General features: G+C 36.7%; 1 protein-coding gene across 2 annotated transcripts in view; it reads left to right on the top strand.

Annotated features, from left to right (window-relative positions):
- The window catches only part of fwe (calcium channel flower), a 28,884-nt gene extending 16,069 nt beyond the window's left edge, over positions 1-12,815 (top strand). The window contains exons 5-7 of one of the 2 annotated variants that reach the window (XM_081743059.1): positions 4,954-5,061; positions 9,106-9,242; positions 11,756-12,815. In XM_081743059.1, coding sequence (XP_081599185.1) covers positions 4,954-5,061; positions 9,106-9,214 — 217 coding nt within the window. In that variant the 3' untranslated portion in view covers positions 9,215-9,242; positions 11,756-12,815. The remainder of the gene's footprint in view (positions 1-4,953; positions 5,062-9,105; positions 9,243-11,755) is intronic. The other variant, XM_081743052.1, reaches the window with a different exon arrangement.
- The last annotated feature ends 3,053 nt before the right edge of the window (positions 12,816-15,868 follow it).

The raw sequence follows: 15,868 nt of genomic DNA on the forward strand, positions 1-15,868 counted from the left end.
ATAAGCCTAACACGGTAAATTTGCGAACCTCGGGATTCGTGTAAAATTGATTCAAATTTTAAGTTCTCCGTTGCCCAATGTGTATTGTACTAATTTTAGCGGCCCATACGGTAATTTTTATATTTATGGGCCTTCATATATCCGGAATTCAATCACACTACTATAACGATCGGACACAAAATTGCTTTTAGTTTCTTTAGATGTAGGTGGACATAAATGTGGGCATAAGCAAAACAAATTAAATCAAGTACTACTTCTCTGACACATATTACCCACCCCGGTCGCCATATTGGATTCAATTTTCCGTTTTTCAAATGGGAATAGGTGCAAGTGATACATCAAATTCATGTACAATTTTCTCGGAAATTCATTGGTGTCATGAGTTTTACCGTAGCTTGTACTGTTTGCATGGTATTTGCATGTTAATTGTTAGGCGCTTCACGAATATTGAACCAATAGAAACTTGTGCAGGGTCCCATATCTATATCTAATCTTTCACGTGATTTATCGTTGACGAAATATTCTCTAAACGTAAATACAGACACAGACATCAATACGGAAATGGTAGGTCGGTTTGGGTACAAAACCTCGCGCCCCAAAATATCGCCATACCCAAAATCTCGCCTGGTCTAAATTAAGCGAGACGTAGTGTCGCCTGGGAAGAAATGTCGTCAGGATAAAACCTCTTCACGACGATTTCTTCAATGTAGAATGTTCTATATATTACTATATGTATATATTTAGTAATAACACATAATTACATTAAAATAATGACAAGAAAAAATTATTGCATGCTTTGGAAATCTATGTATAAAAAATTAAATGACTATGTTTGTTACATTATACCTCTTGAGCCATTCTACCGATCTCAATCAAATTTTCAACATAGATGAGGTTCGAGCCTAGGTTGTCTTTTATAATTTCACTTTGTCGGCACAACAAAAGGGAGGGGGAGTGGGCCGTAGCTAGAGATTTCGGCGCCCGGGGCGAAGTAGAATTCGGCGCCCCTACTCTCACCACACCAAGCTCTTCCTTCCTGTTTTTATTTTTACTTATAAGAAAAGCAGCAGATATTGTTATACTACACTGAATTTTTATTAAGCTGCAGCCGAGGTTTTGGCGGCGAGGTTTTGCCCACGATGTTTTGGGCGGCGAGGTTTTAACCACGCGAGATTTTGGGCGGCGATGTTTCGGCCGCGAGATTTTGTCCGTATCCCGGTAGGTCTTCACCCAAATCTGGTCGTATCTGCATTTACATTAGGCATTTTGACCGTAATGCAATACTTCTTGTTATAGTATAACATGGAAGTAATAACAACCACTCGCAGAAACGTAATCAGGTTATAATACCAATGGTGTAAAGAGTTTGTTTACACCAGAAACGTAAGCGAAACAGATATCACTCTGCATTGTCTATTCGCGAAGTGCCTGGAAGGATTTAACATGCAGTACCTTCCAAACGGTACAAGCTACGGTAAAATTCACACCACCAGTGAATTTCCAAGAAAATTGTACATGAATTTCATGTATCACTTGTAGCTATTCCCATTTGAAAAACCGAAAGTTGAATTCAATATTGCGATGGTGTCAGAGAACCAGTACTTGATCCAATTTGTTTTTCATATGCCCACATTCATGTCCAGTTACATCAAGAGAAACTAAAGTAATGTTGTGTCCGAGCGTTATAGTAGTGTATGAATGAATTCCGGATATATGAAAGCCTATAAATTTTCAAATTACCGGTATGGGCCGCTGAAGTTAGTACAATACACATAGGGTAACGGAGAACTTTGCATTTGAATCTATTTTACACGAATCCCGAAGAGACACTTCGCGAATATACCTTGTAAGAGGAATCTTCTCTATGTATTTTAGACATATTATAAAATAAGGAAGGGAGGAGCATCCACTCGTAGATTATTGGCAAAAATGTAATCAGTGATCGAAGATTCACTAATTACTGTGTTAAGTTTCCTGTAATGAGTCCGTGTTAACTATTACGTAATCTTAATTTTGTAGTTTTGAAACGACTTTTGTTGATATCAATTCTATCACTAATAGTGAAAAAGTTACCTTTATCCGGTTTACTCCACCAACAATTATTATTATCTAATCGATTTTTAGAGCACTGATGTCAAATGCCACTGTTTCGGTTTCAGGTCATCGTGCCTATGGGCTGTCAATTTCCTCCCACATTCTCATTCCACCAGCCCTACCATAAACATTAACTTCATTAATCGTTAAGTCTCCTTTAGCTTAAATGGCATAATCGTTGAACCCAAAAGGGAAAGATTGAGTTTTCAACCAATTCTTCAATTCCTTAAGAAGTCCTCTTAATTGCTACTTAATTCAATATGATTCATATTAAGTACTTACTAAAATTGTACTTACTCTTTCGTTTAAATGTGTACAGTTTGGAAAATGGTTATGTACGAGCTAAACGAATGTGTGAGGAAAGTGGAGTACCACGAGAAAACTCACGGACACGATGTTGTCCAACACAAACGTACTTGACCGGGGATCGAACCAGGGACCTCAAACACCAGAGGTAAGTGCGCGACTATTGAGCCACTGTGTCCCCAATTAGGTAGTCAGTTTCGAAATATTATGTGTAAATGATAGATATACATTTTTATCTAACTTTCTTAGGTTAGAGATCTTTTCTTAATTAAAAATTGTGCGAAAAATGCTCCTTTGGCAAATATTTTTACGTGTGTAGTGCGTAAAGTGGTATTTCTATACTATATTTCAGAAACCTCCTGGTTTGATTATTCATGTAGTCCTATTCTTTAAAAAACGTATTAGAGAATAAAGATAGGAATCGAGCGGTTTCTGGACTACCAAAACGCAGAAGTAAATATAAGCATTTCATAAAAGAAACCAACATTTTGTACAAAACTACTTTCTTTATAGAGAGAGAAGTATATGATTCCATCACACCATGAACTCTAATCAAACCTGGATAAAGGTTGGCTAGACAAGCAATGGGACTGCATCATATTACATCTAACAATAAAATCTTTTACCTGCTATTACTGCGCAGAAATTTCCGCAGCGTTTGAGTCAGTAAACATAAAATATATATACACAAAACATCATCTGGTTCATTTACAGGGGATAGACAAAAATACGGAAACACCTGAAAAATTGCACATTATCTTTATTAATAGCGAGTAGGACCACGTTTGGCACGCAGAACGGCCTGCAGTCGACGGGGAATGGAGAAATACTGGTCGCATATGGTAGTCAAAGGGATGTTGTATCATTCTTCCGCCAAACCAGCTGCAAGTTGTAAAGACGACGGTGGTGGATAGCGGACTCACACCTTGGTCTCCAAAACTGACAACTGGGGCTTAATAATATTGAGATCTGACGATTGTGGAGGTCATTGCAGATGTGACACTTCATCTTCATGCTCATCAAACTAGTCCTGGACAATGTGAGCTGTATGAACAGGAGCTTTGTCATCTGGAAACACGGCATTACCATCGGGGAACAAAGTTTGCACCATGGGATGCAGTTGGTCACTCAGAATGGTTACATAGTCTTTAGCAGTGACATGTCTATGCAGGGTGAGGATGGGTCTGGTTGAATACCAGGATATGGCTGCCCAAATCATCGCTGAACCAATGCCATGCTTCATTCTTAATAACAGACAGTCTGTATTGTACACTTGTGCTGGCGTTCTCCACGCGTAAACTCAACGAACAGTAAAGGAAGACTCATCCGACCAGTTGATAGTCTTCCACTGCTCCATTGTCCAGTTTTTATGGACGTTGCACCACTTTCTCCGTTTAGATGTATGAACAATAGTCACGAGTGGTTTGGGAAGTGCAGATCTGCCATAAATACCCTGCCTGTGGAGTTCCCTTCTGACTGTTTTGACGCTAACAGGATTTGTAAGCAATGTATTCAAGTCAGCTGTGACTTTTGGCGCTGTGGTGATTTTCTGCTTGGCCACAATTCTACCCAATGTACGTCTGTCTGTCACGCAACACACACTTGCGTCCAGGCTAATACTTCGCTAATGTGTTTTTTTTCCAGAACACTCGTACGCAGTCATGATATTCGAGATTGTGCCTTTTCGTACACCAGACATTTCTCCTACTCCGTCACAGAAGCTCCCACCATACGCGTACTCACAATTTGCCCTCTGAAACTGTCAGCTCAGACATGATTTACGATAACCTGCACAGACCGGTCGCTGCACTGTAACTGGCCCATCTGTTAGACTAGGTTGTATATATCACAAGATGTTCCGGTGACCACAGCGACACCTACCATTCAGACGCATATCATGTTTGAAATGGCTACCTCTTTTATACCAGGTGTTTCCATATTTTTGTTCATCCCCCGTATGTGAAAACATTGTTGTTTCTACCAAAAAAAAAAAGGTATGTATCATATGTTCGTTATCAGTTGTTCTGTGTGCAGTTTTCCAGTTCTCAGAGGAGCTGGAAAAAACTTAACAAGCTGCTTCATTTCGGCCTTAAGTCCTGATGTTTTTCTTTTCCCCGAACACAACAAGAATATCATGAATTAAGCGGTTCAAGAAATAATCAAAGGATTCATGAATTAGCAAACAGTGGTGTTTGCGAAATAAAGCAGAAAAATACTCCTTGATGAATCACACAGGCAACAGTATTTGCTCTTTCATATAAGCGAGTGCGTTAATATGCATATATCGATGTATTCTTTTTTTCTGCGTTAATTTTATTTATTATTATTGAGAAATTTAGATGTAATTAGGTTGGACAAATTAAAATGTGACCATTCCAAATCGATTTTGCTTTTTTGTTAAAACTTACTTATAGTGAATCTAATGTGTAAGACTTTAAAATTACGTATTTTTATGCGTTTAATATATGGATTATGCCAATACTATCCAAAGTTATGTATATTTACTTCATTAAGTTATGTGATATATAAAATATTCTTTTATCTTTTCCACAGAATTGCACTGCCACCAATATTCTTGTGTCCAGGACTAGGGAGTATTTTTGGTGGTGGGTTAATATTTACAACAGGTGTTATTTATGGATTAATGGGATTAGGGAAGAAGTAAGTAGAAATATAGTATACTAATAGCAAAATATTGTATTAAATATTATTATTATTTTCATTCTATTATGTATAGCATAATGATGAACCATTAACTTGTGGTTTGTCTGCGTAAAATAATTTACCCACAGAAATTCTGGACAATAATTAAGGGACATTTTCACAGAACTTCGTATCTACAAAATATCTGAAGCTTTTCATATTTTTCCTTTCATAAAATTATATCATACATTCCTTAAATACATCACATATGTACGTATCGATTTAGAAATATTCTGGATACAGTATTGCCTCCGAATTCCTGACGCCGCAAAATTCGAACAACTTGGAATCCGAATGAAAAATTCGAGAAAATTTTTGTCCTGAAAACCTAACGTCCAGCACGTTATTCCTGAGAGTTTGTCGTTACGTTTCCCTAGCGCTTGTGTCACCCATTCCATACTCTTTGTTGTTCAGTTTGTTGTCAGAAGCTGTAGTGAAAGAATCTCGCGTGATTTCTGCTCTATTTTTATGTTTTTTAATCTTCAAGTATGGTTACGGGCTGTTTTTTAATGAAATTGTAAATTTTTGTTACCTGTACGTGCGAGGTAGTGACATACTGTAGATAGTTGTTTGAAGGAGCTCTGAATTTTAACGAGAAGTTTACAGTGCCCTCTTTGTTATCAGTTCTCCGTATTCGTTTACAGTATTACGTCAAATGTGTTAATATCTGAATTGTCGTGTAAAAATGTAATTGATCCCGAAAATTAGACGAAACAATACAAACGACAAGCTATTTTATACAGTCTCGTAATATATATATAGGGAATAAGCACTATTCTTTTAAAAGCTTTCTACGTACGTGTATAACTAGTATCTTTGGTATGCAGACTTGCTTGAAGGGCGTCAGAAATAGTCTTTGTTTAAATTGCTACTCACGGTTGCAACTTCCGAAACAAATGTATTTATCAACTTCATGTGTAAATACAACAGAGTATATACACCCTCCATTCCAAAAGAAACCGAACTTTTGAAAACAAATAGTACCACTAGTACCATCTGTTGTAATATTTTACCGGTAGATGGCGTAGTCCCTCATTGGCAACTGGTATAAATGTCATGACATTTGGATGCACGGCAACAAAGTTATTGCGTTTCAACTGTCAGTGTGTTCTGTACATCGGTCGGAAAATGAGTTTCAAACAACGAGCTGCAATTGAGTTTTGTGTTAAACTGGGTAAAACTTTTAGTGAAACGCACCAAATGCTACAAAATGCATATGGTGATGAGTGTCTATCCCGTACGCAAGTTTACGAGTGGTTCAGGCGATTCAAATCGGGTAGAGAGACGCTGGATGATGACGAAAGATCAGACCGTCCCAGAACCGGATTATCGGAAGAAAACATCGAAAAAGTGCGTGAATTCATCAAACATAACAAAAAATCGTCGGTGAAAGTTATTGAAATGGAATTAGGCATTCCTCAAACAACCGCATACCGCATTTTGACCGAAGTTTTGGGCCTTAAGAAGGTTAATTCGCGGTTTGTACCACACAAACTCACCGAAGACCAAAAAGTTGATCGAATTGCGCATTGCAAAGACATCGTTAAAAGTGCTCGGCAGGATCGAAACTTCTTGAAATCGATTGTAACTGGTGACGAGACGTAGTGTGTTGAATATGAGCCCGAAACAAAGCGGCAAAGTGCTGAATGGAGAGCGCCGGATGAAGGAACACCCAAAAAAAGTCGCTTGGTGAAGTCAAAAGTTAAGGTGATGCTGATTTGTTTTTACGATTCAAAAGGAATTATCCACAAAGAATTTGTTCAGCCCGGCCAGACAGTCACTGGAGAGTTTTACTTGGGCGTCATGAAGCGTTTGCTGGCAAGAATTCGTCGTATTCGGCCCGAATATCGCGAAATCGGCAGTTGGACTCTTTTGGACGATAATGCACCATCACATCGTTCGCGACTTGTAACTGAATTTTTGGTCAAAAATCACATTATTAGGTTGCATCATCCGCCCTATTCATCAGATCTCGCTCTGTGCAATTTCTATCTGTTCCCGAAACTGCATTTGGCGATGAAAGGAAAGTGGCACGCATCGATTGATGCCATTGAGAAGGCGACGACCGCCGTCCTAAAGACCATTCCAATAAAGGACATGGAGAAGTCGTTTGACAACTTGTTGGAGCGTGCAAATATGTGTATCGATGCAGAAGGGGAATACATTGATTAATAAAAATGATTTGTTCCAAAATGTACATTGCTTTTTTGTTTTTTTAAAACGTTCGGTTTCTTTTGGAATGGAGGGTGTAGATGCAGTAAGTAACAGTTAAGCTATGTAATAATTATTGTTAGAATCCGTATGATAAAATACAGCAATAATTATTCAAAGCTGAGTATAATGTTAGCTAAATTGTGCTTAGCAGTAATGAATATATTCCTGCTTTAACCAGTTCAGTAAAGTAAGATCGAGTTAGGAAAATTTTATCATATACGAATATGTATAAGTTCCAGTAATTAAAATTGGTAACTTTTCAGTTATATATAGTTTTCTAAAGAAAGATTTAAAACATAGATCTGAAGCAGCTTGTATATACAAGGCGTTCGGCCTAAATATGATAATTGCACAAGCAATATCTGAGTCAAAACGAAATATAGTGGAAACATCCAAAAGTGATATTTTTACATGAAAACAACGAAGAGAAATCACTCAAGGAAGCTACCCTCACCATCCACAACTGCCTCGATGCGACATATGTGATACGTACTGTCTTCAAGGAAGAGCTTCAAATACCGCTCGAATTCTATCGATCATCCAGGTCTTGGTGTTACAGACAAGCGGTTGGTTACTTGCTCAACCACGTTTCATACATAATAATCCATCGGATTGCAATCAGGGAAGTTAGGAAACCACATATTAGGATTGGTGAAATCATAAAAGTTTTGTAACAACCACTTCTGTATCTTCCCAGAAGTGTGGCAGTGAGCTGAATCTTGCTCTCATATATAGGGTCTTCTAGGAACTATCCTCTTCACCCAAGCCTTGACCCCTGGTATTCAGCAACTTAAAGTAGCTATTAGAATTGAGTCGGAGTCCCTGTTTAAAGACGTGTGGTGGCATCATGAGAACACATCCAAACACTATCACATTTTAGGGAAATTTAGTGTGCATGACACGATGAACTCCCGACGGATTGTAGGCAAACCATTTGTTCTGGAAGTCGTGTACCTGATTCTGTTTATATATATGTATATATATATTCATCAAAGAAGAACCACGTTGTTCCTGCTTCAGCGGGATATTTAGTTTTGTTAAGGAGTTTCTTGTTGATCAGGTAGTTTGCTTGAGTCTTTTTCTGTCAGGAGTTGGCCTTTATGGCTCTTGTAAGGTGATACTTGACGTCCTCTCAGTCAACTTCATGGTAGATGCTTTAACACCCGTTTCCTGCACTTGACACAACATTCTCATTTCTGCGTCCTCCGTCACTTTCTCCTGCAATTATTGAATGAGTTCTAATGTTCTGCGGCAATCGAAACGTCCTTTTTTTTTTTTTTTTTTTTTTTTTTTCTTACCAGCCGTGGCTTCATAGTCTCGGTTGCGCCTCTATATTTCACATCGCATCGTTTTTGTGGTGTTCATGCATCATTGGACTGCTGTCTTGATTAAGAATGTGGATACCAGGCACTAATCGTCATGATGCAGGTAACTCTTTTTCTAATCTTCCTATCACGGATGTATCTGAATAACAGAGTATGACACTTAGACTATGGGAAATACGTCTTGACACCACATATTTATATACAACATACAAAATGTCAGATTTAGCCCGAACACCCTGTGCTGCAGAATCGTTAATTGTTGTTGGGTAATTCTTTTTTTGAACAGAATATAGTGAATTGTTAAAAAGTGTTTTTGTCACTATAATAGGAATTAAAATTATAAGTTTGTAACATGACTAAAAAAAACTCTTGTTAGTACTGAATATCCCATTCCTCTTCCCCTTTTATGTATTATGTTGTCATTGAGTATGAACGTATGTGCGACGAATATTCTGACTTACAGAGGGACCCAACAAGACATGGCTGCAACTGCTGTAAATGAAGTCTCCACTCCCCCTGCTGATCAAAAGACGACACTGATGGAAGACCCAGATGTTTGGCGACCCACTTAACTTCGGTTCTCAGCATATCACGTCATAGGTTGGAGAGAAAGCTATTTTATGATTTCACATGTGCACTTCTCCGCCATCCATCAGCAGTACCTGATCGCATGCTACGTGTATATATATATATATAGTATATGTGTTGTGTGTATGGCTAGATCGGAAAAATGTGTATTTTATTTTCTCCCTATAGCACTGTTTGAATTGGTACTGCTTTCAATTCTTTCTTTTAGTCTTATATGTTTGTTGAACTTTGGTTCCAGTTCCTTTATTTTATATTTTTATTTCAAATTTTCAGCACTTGGCTACTGCAGAGTATAATCGTTTTTTTCTTCAGCAATATTTAGCCCCCATACTGTAGATGTTGAAACCGCCATTACTTTTATTTAGTTATTTATTTCTGTTTATTGCTTCCAGTTACATAAGATAGGCATCCCGTAATAATGTAATGTGATTAGGAATAATTAAATTTTAAACGTAAAAATGAGGATATAGATTTGTGGAATTTCCGATTAGCAAAGTAGTTAAAACACTTCTCTTTGATGGGATCCATTTCTAGTTCTGTTTCAGATGACATCTATTGCAGAATAGAACCGTGAGGTGTAAACTTAATTAGGTCATAATCTTGTTTCAGATTTATGTCAGGTTTAATACAGTGATGGTAAAGTAACTAGGCATATGGATAGTTAAGACATATTTACAGTAATTTCGTGAAATAGTACTACTTGCATTGAATCTAGATTAAATTACAAGCTAAGTTAGACAGTCAAAACCTTACATGTAATGTACTTACTATTTTCATATTTTTGAATTGCTGATGAAGTGCCTCAAAGTACAATACATAGAAAATCTGGACTTTGGATTGGCAAGGACTCAGACCACGATCTCTCTGTGTACGGAACTTAGTCCAGCATCCAGATTTTTCTCTGTAATTACATTGTTATACGGGGTTATTCAAAAAGAAAGAACATATTTCAAATATTTATTTCTTCCAAACTACAAAAGATAGAAACATGATTAGAACGTTACTTGATTAAGAAAAGTTTACAATTTAAACAGCCCGGATAGAAGTTCCAATCACGGCCACATTGGCGCTGTTGTTGTTTGTCTGTAGTGAAATGGCGGCGTCACCACAGGAGAAGTCTTTTTGTGTGCTATAATTGGCAAAACTTGAGTCCATTGTTGCAGTTCAGCGAGCATTTCGCCGTCAATTTAATAAACAACCGCCGCATCATAAGCAAATTTACGAGTGGCATCGAAAATTCGTAGAAGATGGTTGTATCTGCAAAGGGAAAAGCACGGGACGTCCACGCACATCGAACAAAAATGTCAAGCGTATTCGTACACTTTACGAAAGGAGCCCAAAGAAATCCACATCACGAGTAAGCAAAGAACTTAACATTCCTCAACCAACGGTATGGTGAGTTCTAAAACATCATCTGCACATGAAGCCGTACAAACTGCAGTTATTGCAAGCATTGCATCCTGACGACCACAACAAAAGGTACGAATTATGCATTAGCATGTTAGATGATATGAAAGAAGACAATTTTGCTCAACGATTAATTTTTTCCGATGAATCCACTTTTCATCTTTCTGGTAAAGTTAATCGCCATAACGTTAGAATTTGGGCAAGTGAAAATCCTGCGGCAGGTATTCAACATGAAAGAGATTCACCAAAGATGAACGTCTTCTGTGCGATATCTGTAATCAAAGTTTATGGGCCTTTCTTCTTCATGGAGAAAACTGTGACAGGATTAATATATCTAGACATGCTTCAAAACTGGTTATTTCCCCAACTTGATGATGATTCAGATGACTTCATCTTCATGCAAGATGGTGCCCCGCCTCACTTCTCTAACCACGTTCAACGTTACTTGAATGACACCATTCCAGGACGCTGGATTGGAAGAGGAGGAGCAGATCAACTTTATCGCCGGTGGCCTCCCAGGTCTCCAGATCTCACTCCGTGTGATTTTTATCTATGGGGTTACGTAAAAGACCGTGTTTTTATCCCTCCTATGCCTGACACTCTTGAAAGTCTACGACTTCGAATTGTTGAAGCTGTGAATTCGATAACTAGAGACCAGCTGATTCGTGTGTGGCAAGAAATGAGCCACCGTTTTGACATTTGTCGTGTAACACACGGTGCTCATATTGAATGCACACCATAATTACTAACAATAAATTGTAAACTTTTCTTAAGTAACGTTCGAATCATGTTTCTATCTTTTGTAGTTTGGAAGAAATAAATGTTTGAAATCTGTTTTTTTCTTTTTGAATAACCCTGTATAATAAGTTAAGGTTCGTGTCGTGCTCACACTTCGATGGATGAAAAACAGTAAATTGTTTACCTAGGTGGCACTCGTTTATTCTATTTTCCTAAAGAATAACTGAGTGCATCTAAGTAAGCAGTTCATAATTGATGTAATTATTCTTATCCAGTGTCAAAGTGTAACGTAAATTGAAATACTCCGTCTGTTGTGACCATCTTGAACTGCTTTGATACGTAATATACTTCAATGATAATGATGTGATTTGTGTTTTCAGGGCGTCGCCAGACGAGATGCGTTCTAATGCAGTATCACAAGAGAGTACTAAATCTACACTGGTTGACAATGCCCAGCCCGTTTCTGTGACCAAATCGCCTACCCCAATGGACAGTGGAGTGTGACTGAAAAGCACTATCCGGCAATAATAATTTATTTTATTATTATTATTTATAAAGCAGCAAACTTTTAGATTGACTGATGAGCTGAACAAACAACGCAGAACCTGAATTGTTAACGTAATTTTGTTGGAACATCGTAATTGTGAGCAATAATTCGAAACACACACATATAAGCGAATCACATGATTATATTGTAATGATTACACGAAGTAATTTGGAAATAATATTTGATGTAAGTGTTTCCTTTTTATAATATTTATGTTGGTGAGTCAAAATAATTATAATAATAATTAAGAAATTCCGTAATTCTGACAGTTAACATCATTTTCTGTTCACAACTAACAAAATAATCGCGTTCAGTGTTGCTGTAACAAAGAGATGCACAGATACAAATTGATGAAATCCAATGAAGCTGGCAGTGTAATATGCTTCGCTGATCGTTAACGTTTAATTTATTGTTGAAGTAAATCAAGGGGCTAGACATAGACTACCAGTGGATGATAAAAATAATGTTATTGAATGTTGTTAGTTAAGGTAGATGAACAGTTTGGTGTGTACATTTAACATACTACATACCTACTGTGATTTTTAAATAAAAGAGCATGCTATAATGTATGTTAGAATTGTATCGGTTCTAATTGTTTCTAATTGCTCATTTACGGAGCTATACGAGTCATTTAATAAGCAATTTTTTAAATGTGATGAAACGTATCATATGATTCGTTTGTGCTGATTTTTTTTTGGTTGTGATTTCGTAGTTTAGTTTTAAAACAGTACATTTCCACTTCTTTTTTTTATTTTTTCAACTCTTAGATTTCTTTTTTTCAATGTTATATGTAATTACTATTTGAATTTTCTGTAGTTATTTTACTGTGATTAGTGAATGAAAGAACATAAGTTGTGTAATGAGCGGATGTATTAAAGTATGTATTTAAATAATCTCTTGTATGCTTCTTCCCTACTGCTGTCCCTCTTGTGAGAAATTGTCGTTTATGTGAATCTGTTCTACAATGTGTTAACTTATTTATGTTTTCTTCTTTTTTTTTAACTATACACGTAGTTTATTGCAAGAAAAATAGTGAAAGTATAAAGAAAACTAAAGGCAGGTGCCCTTAACCATTGGTTACATTGAAGATCTATTTCCTCGTTCGTAAGGTAAGAATAATAAATAAATGGCGCAATAAATACCTGTAGATCTTTACAATATGTGCAGGATTAAGTTAATCTACTACAGGAGAAAATTAGGTATACGCTTTCGTCAAGCTCTTCTTAGAATAACATTTTGGAACAATTCATTGAGTGCAAATAAAAAATAAAGTATTTTACATCACCTGTAAAAATCCACCAAAGTTCTCGTAGCTAAAGGGTTAGCGTTAAACCGTAAGTTCACTTTTCATAGTCTCGGTGCTGGAAACGAATATTAAATTTATTCCTGGGAGACAGTCTCTCTTTTTGTTTTTACTAATGTAATTTGTACATCAGCTAATTTACAGGTCCACCAAAATTTCTTTAAAAAAAAAAAAATGCTTGTGATATTCCGTCTTGACTAATTTGTTTACGAAGGATGAGATCTACTATAGAGGTTCATTCGTTTCCACGGCTACACTTATCAAACTGCGTTCCACGAAGCAGTAAAACTATACACATATGTATCAGCTTGTCAACTGTTGGTAGCAAAGTGAAGGTGTTGTAGTGGGCCAAATGACGCCGAAAAATGTCGCTTTTAGGAAGGACACGTCGTGGGTCTTTCCCATACAGACTGTTGCATTTCCTAAGTAGAACTACGTCTTTCTCCATAACCCAGATCACTAACGAACTCGCATCGAAAGAGGGCGTAAGTGTGTAATACACCACCTGACGCGTGACGTTACAAATTATTTACAGGTGACAAGTTTCACCTACTGTTGTACAATTTATTCTGTTGGTATCAGTTATTTTTTTATCATTTATATATTCTTATATGTATGTTGATACTGTTATTTGCCTGTAACGTTATTTTTAATTAATTTCATTATTTCCTACCAATTATTCAAATCAGTTGAGAACTAACTGCAATGTGGCCATTACATCATGAAACCTAATGCCATCTTTACCTTGAAATAAAAGAAAGAACAAACTGCAAATTTTATTATAGATATAATAGTACAAAAAGAGAAGCTATAAAAGTTTTGTAACAGGAATTGAAAATTGTAATTGCAACGTGTATATCGCATGACAATATGTATTTCTTGAAATTAAACCTAACTCATTTGGTGTAAAGTATCTGTACAGTTATTATAGCGTCAAATCGACTTCTCGTTATAGCAGAAAATTAAATATGTTATAAGCGAACTGTTCAGCTACTAATTTCCTAAGTTTGTTGACAGCATGGAATTTACAGTAACTATGTGCGAGTAATCGGGTTTGGGTCCATTCTAGTCCTGTATTCTCTCACTCAGATCCGATGTTAATAATATCGGCATAATTTAATTTAGGATATATAACAAGCAAAATTTCAGTAAATTACTATGTCATAGGGTAATATCTATCTACTTTTGTTACGATTTTGGACTCAAAGCTGTTTAGACCGATTCCCAGAGACTTTCTTCGTATATGCAGTTATTTTTAATAGTTACTGCGAAAGTATGAGTATCCATAAATGATACATAAACATGTTGTTATTAAAAGGTGAAACCCGATATTGACAAACAAATGAAATAGAAGAAATAGAATAATGAAATATGATGATTAATGCATATTGAGTAATAGATGCATAAAATATGGAAAGTGTTATGATATATCTGTATATGTATTGTTATATTTGTTATTGTTGAACTCTGCTATTCCACCTAATAACCTTGACCTACATCTAAAGGGAATACTTATCTAAGTCTCAACTAACCTATTTAGAAGAGTAACCTAACCTAACCTAGCATACTTCTTATGGAGATTCACCCAGAAGCCTGGGCTACATTTTCAACGATTGTTGGATGGTACGTCTTGAAAGGAAGCCGCCACATCTGAAAGAAAGAGGAAAATGATTAAAGTATTGTATAAGGAAATTCAAGTAATGTACATATATATGTCCGTGTTATGCTATGTCATAGTTAAATTCATTCATATTGTGTATATTGTTTGTTGTACTTCCTATTCCATGTTAATCATAATCTTATGTTTATCCGATGGGATGTGTACTGTTTTGTTGATTTTATGTTAAATTATATGATATGTCGCTGTTTACATTTCCGTGTTCATTGTGTTCTTAATTACATCATTGATCTTCAAATCTAATTGTATAATATATAGAGAATAGGTGTACGACACGGATATTTGGTTTTGAATCGATTCATGGACGGCGCCTACGACATAGGGGATCTGGACACACAATATTAATTTCATAATTGCTCTATACGACTTTATTTCCAGAGTGAGAGAGCTTTGGTGGCGACGGGCTCATGACGCCTCGCGTGATTCGACTCGTTCCTACTTCAGGAGTGTTATGTTAACATCTGATTATTTTAAAAGGACCATATTTTACTACAACATATTGCGCAGACGTCGTGATTGAAACTGGCCATATCGACAGGAAACGCCGTCGAGGAATACATAGCAAGTGAAACTCAATACCTATGCTAAAGAAGATCTATGTTATAGCGGCCTGTGAGGATCCATTACCATATCGTATTAGGCAAACGATTATGTATCGCCCAATCAATAGTGAATCGTGTAATGCATCACAAATCGAAGCTACGAACTGTCGGAAAGGCCAGCGTTGTATCTGTTAACATCATGGCGTATCGCAGAGAAAAAGAGAAAGGGCAGAAGGCTCAATGGACGGAGCATGGATCTACGTAAGTAATTGTGGAAAAATTCAGGCCATGAATTACAGAGGTTTCATGAAAACCCAAATTGGTATAAACCAACTTGATGTATATACCTAGGACTGCTTTCCTGTAAGACGCAATCTTAATAAAAAGAAGGAAAAATTACAGATGGGAAACATCTAGAAACTA

This window comes from Thermobia domestica, chromosome 2, assembly GCF_964235325.1.
Source record: "Thermobia domestica chromosome 2, izTheDome1.hap1.1, whole genome shotgun sequence".
NCBI classification, from domain to species: domain Eukaryota; kingdom Metazoa; phylum Arthropoda; class Insecta; order Zygentoma; family Lepismatidae; genus Thermobia; species Thermobia domestica.